The sequence below is a fragment of the Coregonus clupeaformis genome, chromosome 9, assembly GCF_020615455.1.
Source record: "Coregonus clupeaformis isolate EN_2021a chromosome 9, ASM2061545v1, whole genome shotgun sequence".
NCBI lineage: Eukaryota > Metazoa > Chordata > Actinopteri > Salmoniformes > Salmonidae > Coregonus > Coregonus clupeaformis.
The window spans coordinates 3392039-3411196 of NC_059200.1; the positions used below are offsets into that span (position 1 = coordinate 3392039).

The 19158-nt window shown below is 41.4% G+C and overlaps 1 protein-coding gene across 1 annotated transcript in view; it reads left to right on the forward strand.

Moving 5' to 3' along the window:
• Positions 1–19158, forward strand: part of LOC121573580 (UV radiation resistance-associated gene protein-like) — a 152287-nt gene that overhangs the window by 16004 nt on the left and 117125 nt on the right. The window contains exons 3-6 of the mRNA XM_041885670.2: positions 623–657; positions 8847–9008; positions 9172–9246; positions 9361–9446. Of these exons, the coding sequence (XP_041741604.1) occupies positions 623–657; positions 8847–9008; positions 9172–9246; positions 9361–9446 (358 nt within the window). The remainder of the gene's footprint in view (positions 1–622; positions 658–8846; positions 9009–9171; positions 9247–9360; positions 9447–19158) is intronic.

A 19158-nucleotide genomic window follows, 5' to 3' on the forward strand; every position in this document is an offset into this window, starting at 1 on the left:
ACCAGGCCACTGCACTAATACCCCTTTCACACTACTGAGCCCAGTCAGTCCACACTACAAGAAACATGTCTTTAGGCCTGAATCCTAACTTGAGATCTGTGCACATAACTTGAGTTTTCGAGAAACTCTTCCATTGACAACAATGCAGGATTTACGCAAAAGTCATGGAAAGATGCAGACATCTTAAATTACGATTCAGCCCTTAGTGCGAGAGCCCACTTAGGCCTAAATGTTCAGCACTAATGTGCACTGCTTTAGGCTACTCTCACAAGTGGAAGAAAGGTCAGAGTTGCATTACAAAGTGTAGTTAAATGCACAAGGGCTTGGTTTGTTAGGGGACGCTGATGCTCCAGTAAATTAGGCCTTTCACTTTTGGTTTGAGGGCAAATCATTTCATTATAAGTCAATATCGAAAAATGGCCCAGATCGAGCCTAAACCTCAGGGCCTTGGCTTGCTGTTGTCAGGTAATCCTGACTGGTGTTGGATCTTCACAAGTGTCGTTTAAGCTTTTGTTTGTGTGTGTGTGTGTGTGTGTGTGTGTGTGTGTGTGTGTGTTTATTCAAGGTATGTTTGAGAAAGCTTTAAAATGAATTTAACCAGTTTTTTCGCCTTCCCTTGCAGACTTTTACAAGAGTGAAGTCATTAGAGATTCATTGGTGAGTGTCATTTTTTTTCAAAAGAACAAACACGTGTTGGCCAGAGCCTACATTCATTTGCCAAAGAAGGCTGCCTGGCCTCACAAAAAATGACTATAGAACCAGCTGTGGAATGTCATAGTAATCCATTTTGTGTGGATTTTGTTGTATGATTTGTCTGCTCACATCTGTGGAAGCGCGGTACCGGTTATATGCCTAGTTCCATTCAAAGGGCCCAAGAATAGAAACAATTGACGGCACTGCCAGCCTATAGGCTTATCACTACCCCTGTCCTGATTTACGCACTCTGCCACGCCCACAACGTGTTTGTGTGTGTGTGAGAGAGTGAACAGTTGGCACTTTCTCCAGTGCTGCTGTGTGGAAAGAGGGCATGCTTCCTCCATTTCCCCATTGCGGAGGAGTAGTTCCTGCCAGCCAATACATGGACTCAGGTCCGCTGCCTTGGTGTTTGTCTCTAACACAATCAAGTCAAGTAGGGGACCTTTCACTTCCTCTCATCTATCAAAACAGTTGCTGAAAGAACACTAATATTACCTAAAGTAACGTGACCAAAAAAAGAACTTGTTTGGTTGAATTCAGACTTGTATTCAGATGTATTGACGTTGCACAGGTTGGCCACACCAGGATAGTGTTGTGACCGTGACTCTGACTGCTTTAAATGTGGGTCATCACTGATACACACTGTGTCAGCAAGCTCCCATCTCCTTGTCTCTATAGCTTCACAGAGGGTACAGCACAGGGGTTTACTGTACTGTATGGTCTCTTATTGACAGCTGTGATAGGATGCATATGTGCAATAAGACCAAGAACAACAGAAAACAGTCAACGTCACTGTTCTTGGCATGCACTAATCTCTTTCTTCATGTTGTACCCCAGTCATATAAACAACAGACAGGAAGGTGGAAAGCAGCCTTGTAGCAACACACTGTATGAGACAAGGGGAAACAAACTGGCTTACATCAACAACATATGAATAAAATATGCACAAGCTTCCATTGTACTATTTTGTCTCTGTCGCTCTGTCTCTCTGTGTGTGTGTGTGTAAACCTGTTCATAGCAGGGCTGTCATTGTGTTCTGCAAGACACCATTCAGCAAAATCAGATATTGCTGAAGGCTTTCTCAGCTATGGCACTATTAACACAACTTCCTTGGATTCAGTCTGAAGTTTCCATATTTTTAATTTCCCCTTTAGCAGGGAAACGATTGTCCTCACTGACCGTTGTTAGATTTGGTCCTACACCCTACATGCAACAGCAGCTGCTACTCACTCCCTTCTCTGCATGGAGTCTATGATGAATGCAGCCAAGTATAGCAGCAGACCATTACTAACAGGCCAAATGCAGAATCATGAGCTGGCCTAAGCTCTTTTCCAAGCCTACCTTTCCTTTACTTTCCAGGGCCCTAGTCTGTAATGTACTGCAGATGAAGCTCAGGATTGTGTATGGCAGAGATCTGAAATCTGCCGTTGTATTGAAAACGTCAGCATTCCTCTGTGACCTTTGTTCTCTAGTGTTCTTATCTGTTTCCCCTTTGTCTTCTCTAGTATGTCAAAGGAGCCTTCTCCTTTCTGCCTGCTCTTCCTGTTATGTGGAGGAACATGGCACACGGTACACCCCCCCCTCCCCCACACACACTTTTTTTGGTTACTACATGATTCCATATGTGTTATTTCATAGTTTTGATGTCTTCACTATTATTCTACAATGTAGAAAATAGTAAAAATAAAGAAAAACCCTTAAATGAGTAGGTGTGTCCTAACTTTTCACTGGTACTGTGCCTTTGGGAAAGTATTCAGACCCCTTGACTTTTATTCTAAAAATGTCTGCAGCATTGAAGGTCCCCAAGAACACAGTGGCCTCCATCATTCTGAAATGGAAGATGTTTGGAACCACCAAGACTCTTCCTAGAGCTGGCTACCTGGCCAAAGTGAGCAATCGGGGGAGAAGGGCCTTGGTCAGGGAGGTGACCAAGAACCTGATGGTCACTCTGACAAAGCTCTAGAGTTCCTCTGTGGAGATGGGAGAACCTTCCAGAAGCACAACCATCTCTGCAGCACTCCACCAATCAGGCCTTTATGATAGAGTGGCCAGACGGAAGCCACTCCTCAGTAAAAGGCGCATGACAGCCCGCTTGGAGTTTGCCAAAAGGCACCTAAAGACTCTCAGACCATGAGAAACAAGATTCTCTGGTCTGATGAAACCAAGATTGAACTCTTTGGCCTGAATGCCAAGTGTCACGTCTGGAGGAAACCTGGCACCATCCCTACGGTGAAGCATGGTGGTTGCAGCATCATGCTGTGGGGATGTTTTTCAGCAGCAGGGACTGGGAGACTAGTCAGGATCGAGGGAAAGATGAACGGAGTAAGGTATAGAGAGGTCCTTGATAAAAACCTGCTCCAGAGGGCTCAGGACCTCGGACTGGGGCGAAGGTTCACCTTCCAACAGGACAATGACCCTAAGCACACAGCCAAGACAACGCAGGAGTGGCTTCGGGACAAGTCTCTGAATGTCCTTGAGTGGCCCAGCCAGAGCCCGGACTTGAACCCGATCGAACATCTCTGGAGAGACCTGAAAATAGCTGTGCAGCAACGCTCCCCATCCAACCTGACAGAGCTTGAGAGGATCTGCAGAGAAGAATGGGAGAAACTCCCCAAATACATGTGTGCCAATCTTGTAGCGTCATACCCAAGAAGACTTGATGCTGTAATCGCTGCCAAAGGTGCTTCAACAAAGTACTGAGTAAAGGGTCTGAATACTTATATAAATGCAATATTTCTGTTTTAAATTTTTTATAAATTAGCACAAATGTCTAAAACCAGTTTTTTTCTTTGTCATGGGGTATTGTGTGTAGATTGATGAGGAACAAAAAATTATGTAATCAATTTTATAATAAGGCTGTAACCTAACAAAGTGGAAAAAGTCAAGGGGTCTGAATACCCTCCGAATGCACTGTATATGTATGTGTGCTGCGGAGATGGTTGTCCTTCTGGAAGGTTCTCCCATCTCCACAGAGGAACTCTGGAGCTCTGTCAGAGTGACCATCGGGTTTTTGGTCACCTCCCTGACCAAGGCCCTTCTGCCCCGATTGCTCAGTTTAGCCGGGCGGCCAGCTCTAGGACGAGTCTTGTTGGTTCCAAACTTTTTCCATTTATGAATGATGGAGACCTCTGTGTTCTTGGGGACCTTCAATGCTGCAGAAATGTTTTCGTACCCTTTCTCAGATCTGTGCTTCGACACAATCCTGTCTCGAAGCTCTACGGACAATTCCTTCGACCTCACAGCTTGGTTTTTGCTCTGACATGCACTGTCAACTGTGGGACCTTATATAGACAGGTGTGTGCCTTTCCAAATCATATCCAATCAATTGAATTTACCACGGGTGGACTCCAATCACGTTGTAGAAACATCTCAAGGATGATCAATGGAAACAGGATGCACCTGAGTTAAATTTTGATTCATAGCAAAGGGTCTGAATATTTATGTAAATAAGGTATTTCTGTTTTTTTATACATTTGCAAACATTTCTAAAAACCTGTTTTTGCTTTGTAATTATGAGGTATTATGTGTAGATTGATGAGAAAAACAACAACAGGGGTCTGAATGCTTTCCGAATGCACTGTACATAGGAGTGCCAAAGCCCACAAATCCTACCATACAAGGCAAACCATTCCATTCTACTTGTAAATAGTATGTTATGTAACATTTCCCAAATTGGTATTTTTTTTATTACCATTGCAATTGTACACACATTGATGTCAAACATGCCTAGCCCAATGCTCTGTCGCTGATGACTTGGATGAATGCAGGAGCAGGACAAAACACCCTTAATAGCCTTACAGCAACAACCACATTTCCTTTGATAGTCTATAAATGTCCAGATTTTGGAATCAAAGTTTGTTCACAACATTATTATTGTTGTCCTCCATGGGTTTGCTTTAATATACAGTACATGTATGCTTAGCGCTACCAATAGGGGGAGACATTTGAACTTAGCTGCAGGCGCGCGCCTCATACATTGGAAGAAAATAAACAGGAAAAGAAGCCCAGTGAAAAAATGTCAATTGTCCGTGTCTCCTTTTTCTCCTGTTTTCAGGTTTGTAACATTTATAAGTATGTTTTCGTTTCAGAAATCTAAAGATAACATGTTTATCTACATTTTGATGTATAATTTGATTTTTTTTGACTGAGTGAAAAATGAATAAAATGTTCCCCTTCGTATGAGTGTAGCCAAGCTAAACTAGCTTAATTTTAATGTTATGTAGCTAGCTAAATCAGTGAGACAAGATGTCGTCTCGGATTAAATCTATTTTCATTATAAACATTTTGGCTCATAAATTGTTTTATTTTTGACAAACGATGGTTCGTATTAAGTGTATTTACATGAGTGTTAATGAACCATGCTAATTATATGTTATATAATTACACTGTCAAGAAGCATTATGACCATCCTGTGTCGCTTTACTTGGACTAAGAAAATGCACTTTATGACACTGTCAAGAAGCATTATGACCATCATAATCATATAAGCCAGGTAGTCCTATCACGTACATGCCCTTATGTTAATCATCAGTCAAAAAGAGGGTGTCTTGTCCTTCTCCTGAAATCTGCTCCTACATTCATCCCAGTCATCAGCACAGAGCACAGGGGTAGGTGCATGTCTGACATCAATGTGTGCGCAATTACAATTATAATTTAATATGGTCAATTTCAGAACATTTTATATAACATAAACATACTGTTGACAAGTAGGCCATAGTGTAATGGAATGTATTGCCTTGTGTGGTAGGTTTTGTGGGTTTTGACACTCTTATTTAGGTGTCATAATAACCAGCCATAGAATAACGCAATATACACTACCGTTTAAAAGTTTGGGGTCACTTAGAAATGTCCTTGTTTTTTAAAGAAAAGCAATTTTTTTGTCCATTAAAATAACATCAAATTGATCAGAAATACAGTGTAGACATTATTAATGTTGTAAATGGCAATTGTAGCTGGAAATGGCTGATTTTTAATGGAATATCTACATAGGCGTACAGATGCCCATTTATCAGCAACCATCAGTCCTGTGTTCCAATGGCACGTTGTGTTTGCTAATCCAAGTTTATCATTTTAAAAGGCTAATTGATCATTAGAAAACCCTTTTGCAATTATGTCAGCGCAGCTGAAAACTGTTGTGCTGATTTAAAGAAGCAATAAAACTGGCCTTCTTGAGACTAGTTGAGTATCTGGAGCATCAGCAATTGTGGGTTAGATTACAGGCTCAAAATAGCCAGAAACAACGAACTTTCTCCTGAAACTCGTCAGTCTATTCTTGTTCTGAGAAATGAAGGCTATTCCATGCAAGAAATTGCCAAAAAACCGAAGATCTCGTACAACGCTGTGTACTACTCCCTTCACAGAACAGCGTAAACTGGCTCTAACCAGAATAGAAAGAGGAGTGGGAGGCCCCGGTGCATAACTGAGCAAGAGGACAAATACATTAGAGTGTCTAGTTTGAGAAACAGACGCCTCACAAGTCCTCAACTGGCAGCTTCATTAAATAGTACCCGCAAAACACCAGTCTCAACGTCAACAGTGAAGAGGCGACTCCGGGATGCTGACCTAGGCAGAGTTGCAAAGAAAAAGCCATATCTCAGACTGGCCAATAAAAATAAAATATAAAGATGGGCAAAAGAACACTGGACAGAGGAAGATTGGAAAAAAGTGTTATGGACAGACGAATCGAAGTTTGAGGTGTTCGGATCACAAAGAACATTTGTGAGAAGCAGACCAAATTAAAAGATGCTGGAGGAGTGCTTGATGCCATCTGTCAAGCATGGTGGAGGCAATGTGATGGTCAGGGGGTGCTTTGGTGGTGGTAAAGTGGGAGATTTGTACAGGGTCAAAGGGATCTTGAAGAAGGAAGGATATCACTCCATTTTGCAACGCCATGCCATACCCTGTGGACGGCGCTTGATTGGACCCAATTTCCTCCTACAACAGGACAATGACCCAAAGCACAGCTCCAAACTATGCAAGAACTATTTAGGGAAGAAGCAGTCGGCTGGTATTCTGTCTATAATGGAGTGGCCAGCACAGTCACCGGATCTCAACCCTATTGAGCTGTTGGGGGAGCAGCTTGACCGTATGGTACGTAATAAGTGCCCATCAAGTCAATCCAACTTGTGGGAGGTGCTTCAGGAAGCATGGGGTGAAATCTCTTCAGATTACCCCAACAAATTGACAACTAGAATGCCAAAGGTCTGCAAGGCTGTAATTGCTGCAAATGGAGGACACAATTATTATTTATATTAAAAATCATTATTTCTAACCTTGTCAATGACTACATTTCCTATTCATTTTGCTATATTTCCTATTCAAACTAATTTCATGTATGTTTTCATGGAAAACAAGGACATTTCTAAGTGACCCCAAACTTTTGAACGGTAGTGTATGTCACAACAGGTCTAAAGCTATGTCATGACAGTGTTATGACCATATTATGACAGGTTATGACAAGTTTTCAGCTGTTATGACATATGGTTATGGTGTCAAGTAAAGTGTTACCTATGTGTTTTCTAAATAAGCTTTGTTGTACAATTTAAAGGTCAAATGCACTGCATTTCAAGCAGTCAACAATAATCTAATGGCTTGTGAAATTATACATAGGCTAAATATAAGCCTTCCACAACCATAAGACCCACAAATAATGTAATTGTTTTATCAAAATAGCTTTTTTGCAATAATCAGCCATCTGGATTTCAAGTCTGTCTATGAAAATGCCCTTTTAAGTTACACATTTAAATAGAACCATGCATAATGTACATTCACTAATAATGTGTACCTTCTTGTAGCAGGCATTATTTATGAGACCTGCTAACACCGGTCTCCTGAACAATCTCTCAAGCACAAGCCCACGTGCTAGTGAGTAGCCAGCTAATATTTATATTTCAAGTTTAGCCAACTTGGATCTATTTGCCAGCTAACAAGGTAGCTAGAACAGTTGAATTGTTATAAACACACCCTTCTGTCCATCTCCAACTGTTTGAACAGCATGCTAGCCTGTCTACTTTGTTCAGATGTTGAAATCAAGTGGCCTACCTTGTTTCTCAGAATGAGAACGAGTTTCCAATTCCTTATATAATTGTGTTTTATGCTTATTGCACATTTATAAAACAGACTAGACGGCTAGTGTAACAGTCTTTGGCTAAAATGCTGCCAGTGGTACATGGTACCGCAATGCCACGTGCAACAAACTGAGCATTCATTTTCCAGAACCAATGTTCATTGATACTAACATTTTAGTAGTTGGAAGTGATGCAGACAATTACATTGATAGAAGATACAATCTATCTGCAATATTAAGCTGATCCATTCCCCCCGAAAAAAAAAAAATACGAAAAAAAAACATTTTAGTAGTGTCTGTTCTGCACACAATTTGAGGAGTTAAAGGTTAACTTCTCCTATATTACAGTAAAATAATGTCTCAATATGTTTTGGTGTCCATATGACCGATTTCTGTTGGACCCAAACCTCAAATGCAAATAGTGAGTTGAAACCGCTTGCCAGAGAGGAAGAAGTGATCTCTCGTCTTTGTTGTTGTGAGTGGCAGGGGGAGGGGCTTGATGTGTGTGTAAATGAAAAGGTGCACACAGCACAGAAGGAGCGAAGGAGACGAGACCAAAAAGACAACATAAGAACAAGCGGACATAAACTCATGAAAATGAACAAAAATGAAAAACATTTGATTCTTGCAATACATGCATTTGGAATATCGCGCTAAAACATACTGTACATTCGAATTAATTTGATTTATCGCCCAGCCCTAGATTAGAGCAACCCAGAGCCCCGTCTGAAACCCTGGGAGACTTGGTGTTTTGTTGGACAAGATTGCCTTAATGATGACAAATCGCATCGGGATATTGATGTTGGATTTGTAAATATTTGTCCAGACTTTTGTAAGTGGGACAACAGATAAATGACAGTTAAATTAACATCCTGGTTCAGCACCATTTTGTGTGCTCAAGTCACTTTCACACACCCTACTGACACACATTATGTTTTGTCATTTGAACAAATTAAACACTTGGAACAAATGAAACACTTGGTTGTTTTCAGACGCAATATTAGTTGAACTAATCAAAATGTTCCATCTCAGTGGGATCATTCATTCAGCTGTGTAATCCCTTGTCTTGGCCTGTCTTTGTCAGAATCCAACATGGCGGAGCCTGGACTTCGGCATGCTGCCGGACCTCCTTGACACGTCTGTGTCCTGCTTCGTGGTGAGGATCTGGGGTGGCTGGGAGGAACAGTTCACACTCCTCATAGAGTGGAAGGTCAACCTGGATGGGCTCAGATACACAGGGCAGCAGGTCAGTGTGTAAACACACATACACACACACACTCATAAAATGTAGGCTACTTTGGGATGTATGCTGACTAGCATCCATACAGTCCGCAGTCATCCAGACAATAACAGCCTTTCTTTTGTTTTAATACAGACACACTAAATGCCACTGCTTTGTTCCTCCACAGATCCGCTCAAGGAATCCAAATGAGATCATATTTGGATTGAATGATGGCTACTATGCAGCTGACTTTGATCATAAGGTACTGCTGCCTTTGATCCAGGAATTATGTCCCTAATATAGACTATAGACATTCTATAATTAGTTTTTCTATGTTTGGTTTTGTTATTGTAAGGTTGAAATGTGCCTGTTTCAGGACCACTCTGAGAGGAAGACGAATAGTTTACTCCAGGTGGACCAGAGTTCAGTGAGGAACTCCTACAGTGTCTTCTCTCTGCTGAGGTGAAACAGACTGCACCCACCAAACACTCTCACACACAAGACGCTGGACAGTTAGCAGCATCTCCCATAGGACAATGTGTCCCGCTAATAGGGAGTGATTTCAGTGCCAACATACATTTTATTTGAATTCCATAATTTTGAATTGGTATTAGGATATTGAATTTGACTTTCATATCTTTGAATTTGTAATGCACAAATTGAATCATTTAATTCATAAATTGAACTTGTATTTCATCATTTGAAACTAAATTGAATGAATATTGCATTAATGTATTTATATATAAATTAGCATAGCACAGTGGAGATGTCATAATACCCATAAAACCTAGCGGTCAAGCAGGGAAATCGTTCCAATCGTTTTTCCATAATTCATTTTTCTCATAGGGGATTTTAGAAACACTTAAAATAAGGGCTGTGTTTTGTGTAGGCTTACCCTGGCTTGAGGTTTTGATAACCATATAAATCTCTCAATATATTCGGCTCTATTTATTCTGAGATTTGAAAATGCTAATTAGCATAAAAGTAGACATCATGCAAAACTACAAATCCCTGCGAGCTCTTGCACATCATCTCTAGCTGACACCTTTGCTAACAGGTGTTGTCAATTTAAAACTTGCACAAGACAATTCACAGAATTGTCAATTTTAAACAAATTTAGGCAATTTGTTCATTACTATATTTAACTAACATTAGATAGTTAATCCAGAGATTCTTACCTTTACCTCGATTCGGCGTTCTTTATGATAGCCACATTAGCAGCTAATTAGCGTTTCATTTTTTTTAAGGGGGGTAAATACAGGCGAATATATTTATAAAAATCCCCTTGTCCTAGAGCGATTTACATGATTATCAAAATGTCACTTTAGAGTAAGCCTACACGAAACCCCAGTTTCTAAAATCCCCCATGGGAAAAATGAATGGTGGAAAAACGATTGGAATCATTTCCCTGTTTGACCGCTAGGTACTGTGGGTATTATGACTCATACTGTGGTACTCTATATGGTAGATATTGCATTCATTGTCTGTGTATCAAGTTTTCAAACTATAATTTCAAGTTTATCAAAGTTTCATATATTCAACTTGTCAGATGCATCCAGAGACAACATCCTGGTACTTTGTCAGACAGGAAAGGTAGTTTCTGGCAGTTTCTGAAGCCAATGTGGCATGTTTAATTTATTTTCTTCCAATGAATTTGGCTCTAGCATTTGAACTGTTTTGGCTATGAGCTATTATGAATATATAAAACTTTGATTAACTTGAAATAATGGTTTGTTAACTTGATACACAGACAATGAATGCAATATTTACCATATTGAAACTGAATACACTACCAGTCAAAAGTTTGGACACACCTACTCATTCCAGGGTTTTTCTTTATTTGTACTATTTTTTATATTGTAGAATAATAGTGAAGACCTCAAAACTATTAAATAACATGTATGGAATCATTTAGTAAACAAAAAAAGTGTTAAACAAATCAAAATATATTTTATATTTGAGATTCTTCAAATAGCCACCCTTTGCCTTGATGACAGCTTTGCACACTCTTGGCATTCTCTCAACCAGCTTCACCTGGAATGCTTTTCCAACAGTCTTGAAGGAGTTCCCACATATGCTGAGCACTTGTTGGCTGCTTTTCCTTCACTCTGTCGTCCGACTCTTCCCAAACCATCTCAATTGGGTTGAGGTCAGGGGATTGTAGAGGCCAGGTCATCTGATGCAGCACTCCATCACTCTCCTTCTTGGTCAAATAGCCCTTACACAGCCTGGAGGTGTGTTGGGTCATTGTCCTGTTGAAAAACAAATGATAGTCCCACTAAGACCAAACCAGATGGGATGGCGTATCGCTGTAGAATGCTGTGGTAGCCATGCTGATTAATTCTAAATAAATCACAGACAGTGTCACCAGCAAAGCACCATAACACCTCCTCCTCTGTGCTTTACGGTGGGAAATACACATGCGGATATCATCCGTTCACCCACATCGCGTCTCACAAAGACACGGCGGTTGGAACCAAAAATCTCCAATTTGGACTCCAGACCAAAGGACAAGTTTCCACCGGTCTAATATCCATTGCTTGTGTTTCTTGGCCCAAGCAAGTCTCTTCTTCTTATTGGTGTCCTTTAGTAGTGGTTTCTTTGCAGCAATTTGATCATGAAAGCCTGATTCACACAGTCTCCTCTGAACAGTTGATGTTGAGATGTCTGTGACTTGAACTCTGTGAAGCATTTATTTTGGGCTGCAATTTGAGGTGCAGTTAACTCTAAAGAACTTATCCTCTGCAGCAGAGGTAACTCTGGGTCTTCCTTTCCTGTGACGGTCCTCATGAGAGCCAGTTTCATCATAGCACTTGATGGTTTTTGCGACTGCACTTGAAGAATCTTTCAAAGTTCTTGAAATTTTTCGTATTGACTGACCTGACCTTCATGTCTTAAAGTAATGATGGACTGTTGTTTCTCTTTGCTAATTTGAGCTGTTCTTGCCATAATATGGACTTGGTATTTTACCAAATAGGGCTATCTTCTGTATACCACCCCTACCTTGTCACAACACAACTGATTGGCTCAAACACATTAAGATCAAAAGAAATTCCACAAATTAACTTTTAAGAAGGCACACCTGTTAATTGAAATGCATTCTAGGTGACTACCTCATGAAGCTGGTTGAGAGAATGCCAAGAGTGTGCAAAGCTGTCATCAAGGTAAAGGGTGGCTACTTTGAAGAATCTCAAATATTAAATATAATTTGATTTGTTTAACACTTTTTTGGTTACTACATGATTCCATATGTGTTATTTCATAGTTTTGATGTCTTCACTATTATTCTACAATGTAGAAAATAGTAAAAATAAAGAAAAACCCTTGAATGAGTAGGTGTGTCCAAACCTTTGACTGGTACTGTATATAAATATTCAATTTAAATTTTTAATTTTAAAACTGAATGCAATATTCATTCAATTCAGTTTCAAAACATGAAATACAAGTTAAATGTATGAATTAAATGATTCAATTAGTGCATTAAACATTCCAAAATATTAAATTCAAATAAATTCAATCCTAATAGAAATTCAAAATTATAAAATTCAAATACAATTTCTGTTCGCGCTGAAATCGCTCCATACGCTATCCTCTTGGCTAGTACGCTCTTTGACTGCCCTTCTCATTACCAAGAGCATACTCTGCCTGTCTACAGGCCAGGGGCACAACTTCCTTTAGCTAACTGAAAGGATTGTAAATGCAAAGTATACTTATGGAAGCAACAGGATACAAAACAGAAAATATCCTTACACTGTCTGACCCCACTCATTACCTGCTCATAGACATTCTACTCTCAGTAACTAGCACAACACTCCCTTTCAACTGGAGATGACTTGGTAGCAGCTCTGCTGTTTTATCTAATCCTCATTCTAAACATTCTCTATTACTGTTTATCCTCACAGACTTTCTGTCATTATATATATTCTCCACGTTGTCCATAGAATGGCGCCAGGAAACTGCCTCAAACGCCTTTATTATCATGGTGTCTGTTTTTGTTCCCAAGTCACTGAGAGCTGCCAAAATTCCTGTCTGTAGTGTTTCTTGGACATAAAAGGACATACATATTGAAAGCTATAATCAAGTTAGTTAAATAAAGGCACCTTGTCATCATAATAATGTAACAGATGGATAATTCCATTAGAATTATCGGGTTTTAATATAGGAGATTAATGGCCATTCATACTTCTTCATTCCACAAGGGGGCGACAAACAATCACTTTTTGAGTTTGGAAAACTCTTGGCAGTTTAGTAAGGACTAGGGAGGCATGGTCCCAATTGCTGTTTTCTCTATGTTGACAAAACACATATCTGTTCTATATTTGAATGTGGCGTAATGTTAACACTACTTACAGGGTTTGAGCAGGACTTGCCTTGGGGAACACCACAGTCAATTAGGAGTTGGATCAAGCTAAATTTAATAACACTTTTGCACTGCACTGTAAAGGGTACAATGTTTTGGACTGTTTATGACAAGTTCCTATAGTTAGGCTACATTCATTAGTGGAGGATCTGTCCTCCTCCTCTTTTTACTCTTAGTCTTGAGTCGGAGGGTTCAAGAATAAAATATATACATTCCTTTATGTTATGCATCACTCCTGGCCCCAGCTTGAGGTGAACTGTACAGTGTCAGGATGAAGATTCCTTGAGCCCTAAGGGCTTCCTCTGCCCAATGACTGTTCTGCGTCTTCGCATTACTTGGGAAGAGAAAATGGTCTCCAGGGTACGTGAGTGATCTACACATACCAAAGTTTCACACCAGTGCTGAGCCAACAACACACACCATGAATAAAACAATTAATCACTCGCAGTATTTATGCACAGGCTTCTTTAGTTATTTAAGAGAAAATGGTGTCCCTACATATCAGAGAGGGTTGAATCCTATCGCTTTTTGGGCTCTGCTCAGTGCTGTTGAGTCCTACATTACTAAACTCCTTCTCCTGCTCTCTTTATCCCGGTGGGGCTCTGAGAAATTTAAAGCAGCTCCGTTGACACCCTCTCTCTTCTCTCCTCTCCTCCATGAGCCTGAGGCTCCTCTGCAGGCCTGGAGCCAGGCTGATAGAGGCTGATAGATGCTGATGTGATGGGGCTCATTGACTCTAACATGGCCTAGGTGTCTCTGCCTGCTCCCCTCTCTCTCTAGCGTAGACCTGGACAGGCTCTGGGTTGTGTCTTGGCTTCAGGCCGTGATGTGCTCACTGTTTAGGGCCTAGAGAGCCTTTAACAGTGATTCATCAGATACACCCCTATAGGAGTAGTATGTAGGCCAGACCACCACCCCCATGGCATGGGATTGCATAGACACTTCGGTTAGTTCTGAGTATGTTCATTTCTCTAAACTCTCATGTTCCGAGTTCTCACTCTGAGGTCTGGACTGGAGAGATGCCACAGGATTTTGTTAGTTCAGGAGCATAGATAGATGTGTGTACATAGCTGTATATATGTATGTATCTAGCAACTGAACTTTTATGTAGTGGCATGGAAAATACTGTAAATAACCTCTATGAACCGCTACTGCTGTAGTGATCATCATAGATTTAGTGAGGTACAAATGCTGTTTGTCAGTAGATATATAATAGGAGCATTGAAGCAGTGTGCAAGTGCTTTACACAACATGTATCCCTGCTGTTTCCAGTTAGCTATAGATCTAATCCAGAGTATATATACCAGACCGGTATACATCGTCCTCTGAAATAGTGATACACATACAGTCACAAAGGATCAACAACAGTCGCAACAAATACTGTAGCCTGCCTCACGCGCTTTGTCTGAGCGTGAGAGCTGCTCAGTGCCTGGCTATGACCGGAATGGCTCTGATTCCCCTTTCCAAGAACACTTGATTGATGATGCAAATTTGTCAGTGAGCGATTCACTGTCGACTTGGCCCCGGTTTGTCGAGACCCCTAAGCCTACGGAGTGTGAAAAACAACATGGAATAGGGAACACGCGTTTGGATGGGCAGGCAGACAGAGGAGGCCTTACGTATCGTCAATCAGAGGAGGATTTACTTACTGGGAGAGGAGGGATGATATAGTGTACTGAGCCATTTCCAGTGTTTAGTAAGTACATGGAGTAGGCAGCCAAATAAAAAAAGTAGCCAGCCAGGGAGTTCTGGGCAGGGGAGGGGGAGAAACGCACACAACAATGTAGAACAAGCTCTATTTTGGTGGCCTCTGGTACATTCTAATGCCTTAATTCCATCTGAAATACACAGTTAAATGATTTAATACTTTAATGACTTTACCTCCCAGATTGGTCAAATTAGTTTTGGTATTGAGAAGAAAGACATGACTTTACAATTAAAATAACTGAAAATGTATGAATTCAGTGTGCTAGTTGTTTTGGATATCGCCTAGGGCTGTTACGGTGACCGTATTACCGCCACACCAGCGGTTACGGGCCATGTAGGCAGTCAAATTCCACGTGACCGTTTAGTCTCGGTAATTAGGCTTCTCCAAGCTCTAATGCTGCTGATGGTCATTAGTAACCTACCAAACTTGCTAACTGCCTGGTACTCAGCACACTATTGTCCCTCTAATCACTCTGACATCAATGCAAATGTAATGAAAAATCTAAGCAAACACTTAATGAGCTCATTTCTAGTTTTGATGGCCTCTTAAAAAGAGGAGGATCCCATCCGCTTTCTATAGGCTCGGCCTACTATATTTATATCTCAACTTTCCTAATGTTAAGCACATTGTATGTTTTTTTTTCTTTTTTCTTTTTTGAATATATTTTTGATTTGTATTATTTATATTAATTAATACATGTAATTTTTTGTTGTACTTTTACCCCTTTTTCTCCCCAATTTCGTGATATCCAATTGGTAGTTACAGTCTCGTACCATCGCTGCAACTCACCTACGGACTCGGGAGAGGCGAAGGTCGAGAGCCATGCGTCCTCCGAAACACAACCCTGCCAAGCCACACTGCTTCTTGACACACTTCTGGCTTAACCCGGAAGCCAGCCGCACTTAACCCTGAAGCCAGCCTCACCGTCCAGCTGGCGACCGTGTCAGCGTGCATGTGCCCAGCCCGCCACAGGAGTCACTAGAGCGCGATGGGACAAGGACATCCCATCCGGCCAAACCCTCCCCTCACCCGGACGACGCTTGGCCAATTGTGCGCTGCTTCATGGGTCTCCCGGTCTCAGCTGGCTGCGACACAGCCCGGGATCAAATCCTTAGACAGCTGCGCAACTCGGGAGGCCTCTTCAGCTTTTTTAAAAATAGGTAGCCAATTTGTTTTTAGCACTTTTATTTCCACGACTGATCAAAACTTGTTTTAACATGGTGCCCTCTTGTCCCCCTGCAGTAGACATATGGTGAGCAATATTTATTTATTTATTCTATTTCACCTTTATTTAACCAGGTAAGCCAGTTGAGAACAAGTTCTCATTTACAACTGTGACCTGGCCAAGATAAAGCAAAGCAGTGCGATTAAAAACAACAACACAGAGTTACATATGGGGTAAAACAAAACATAAAGTCAAAAATACAACAGAAAATATATATACAGTGTGTGCAAATGTAGCAAGTTATGGAGGTAAGGCAATAAATAGGCCATAGTGCAAAATAATTACAATTAGGATTAACACTGGAATGATAGATGTGCAAGAGATTATGTGCAAATAGAGATACTGGGGTGCAAATGAGCAAAATAAATAACAATATGGGGATGAGGTAGTTGGGTAGGCTAATTTCAGATGGGCTGTGTACAGGTGCAGTGATCGTTAAGGTGCTCTGACAATTGATGCTTAAAGTAAGTCTCCAGCTTCAGAGATTTTTGCAGTTCGTTCCAGTCAATGGCAGCAGAGAACTGGAAGGAATGGCGGCCAAAGGAGGTGTTGGCTTTGGGGATGACCAGTGAGATATACCTGCTCGAGCGCATGCTACGGGTGGGTGTTGCTATGGTGACCAATGAGCTAAGATAAGGAGGGGATTTTCCTAGCAGTGATTTATAGATGGCCTGGAGCCAGTGGGTTTGGTGACGAATATGTAGTGAGGACCAGCCAACAAGAGCGTACAGGCCACAGTGGTGGGTAGTGTATGGGGCTTTGGTGACAAAACGGATGGCACTGTGAAAGACTACATCCAATTTGCTCAGTAGAGTGGTTGAGGCTATTTTGTAAATGACATCGCCGAAGTCAAGGATCGGTAGGATAGTCAGTTTTACGAGGGCATGTTTGGCAGCATGAGTGAAGGAGGCTTTGTTGCGAAATAGGAAGCCGATTCTAGATATAACTTTGGATTGGAGATGCTTAATGTGAGTCTGGAAGGATAGTTTACAGTCTAACCAGACACCTAGGTATTTGTAGTTGTCCACATACTCTAGGTCAGACCCGTCGAGAGTAGTGATTCTAGTCAGGTGGGCGGGTGGGTGTCAGCAGCGTTCGATTTGAAGAGCATGCATTTAGTTTTACTTGTGTTTAAGAGCAGTTGGAGGCTACGGAAGTAGTGTTGTATGACATTGAAGCTCGTTTGGAGGTTTGTTAACACAGTGTCCAATGAAGGGCCAGATGTATACAAAATGGTGTCGTCTGCATAGAGGTGGATCTGAGAATCACCGGCAGTAAGAGCGACATCATTGATATACACAGAGAAAAGAGTCGGCCCAAGAATTGAACCCTGTGGCACCCCCATAGAGACTGCCATAGGTCCAGACAACAGGCCCTCCGATTTGACACATTGAACTCTATCTGAGAAGTAGTTGGTGAAGCAGGCGAGGCAGTCATTTGAGAAACCAAGGCTATTTAGTCTGCCAATAGGAATGCGGTGGTTGACAGAGTCGAAAGCCTTGGCCAGGTCGATGAAGACGGCTGCACAGTACTGTCTATTATCGATCGCGGTTATAATATCGTTTTAGGACCTTGAGCGTGGCTGAGGTGCATCCATGACCAGCTCGGAAACCGGATTGCATAGCGGAGAAGGTACGGTGTGATTCGAAATGGTCAGTGATCTGTTTGTTAACTTGGCTTTCAAAAACTTTCGAAAGGCAGGGCAGGATGGATATAGGTCTGTAACAGTTTGGATGTAGAGTGTCACCCCCTTTGAAGAGGGGGATGACCGCGGCAGCTTTCCAATCTTTGGGGATCTCAGACGTTACGAAAGAGTGGTTGAACAGGCTAGTAATAGGGGTTGCGACAATTTCGGCGGCTAATTTTAGAAGGAAAGGGTCCAGATTGTCTAGCCCAGATGATTTGTAGGGGTCCAGATTTTTCAGCTCTTTCAGAACATCAGCTGAGGTGTATTTAGAGGGTAAGTTAGTCAGGATGATATCTAAAGGGTGCCCATGTTTACAGATTTAGGGTTGTAGCTGGTAGGTTCCTTGATCATTTGTGTGAGATTGAGGGCATCTAGTTTGGATTGTAGGATGGCCGGTGTGTTAAGCATATCCCAATTTAGGTCACCAAGCAGTACGAACTCTGAGGATAAATGGGGGGCAATCAATTCACATATGGTGTCCAGGGCACAGCTGGGGGCTGAGGGGCGTCTGTAGCAAGCGGCAACAGTGAGAGACTTATTTCTGGAAAGGTGATTTTTAGAAGTAGGAGCTCAAACTGTTTGGGCACAGACCTGGATAGTATGATAGAGCTCTGCAGGCTATCTCTACAGTAGATTGCAATATGTTTGGAACATCGAATGACAATCGAATCGCAATACATATAGAATCGTGAGAATCGCAATACGTATCGTATTGGCACCTAGGTATTGTGATAATATCAAATAGTGAGGTCCCTAGCAATTCCCAGCCCTACCTACCAGTATGCAAATTAGGGAGCCAAATGAGGTTTGCGAACAACCCATCACTAGCCTATACTGACAAGTCACTTTAGCGATCTCTGGCATGTCTCGACATGGGCTTTGAATCCTAGGAAAATACAACCAAGATCTTTGGTCTACTTGTCCCGATTTCGATTTCCAGGACATATAACTACGTTGTATGATTAATGAATATCAAAGGGATAAAGGAGACTGACTTGTTTCAGTCAGTTCGACAACTTTTATAAACTAGTCAACAGTTGCTGTTCGGTCGTCAATCTAAGCACAGTAAATAGCCTATGTGCCCCAACTCTGTGACTGTATAGGCCTATGAAACACGCAAAATAAAATAAATTAATGTTCCACAAAACAATAATTAAGTGGATTTCAACTCATCATTACCACTTACATGGGACA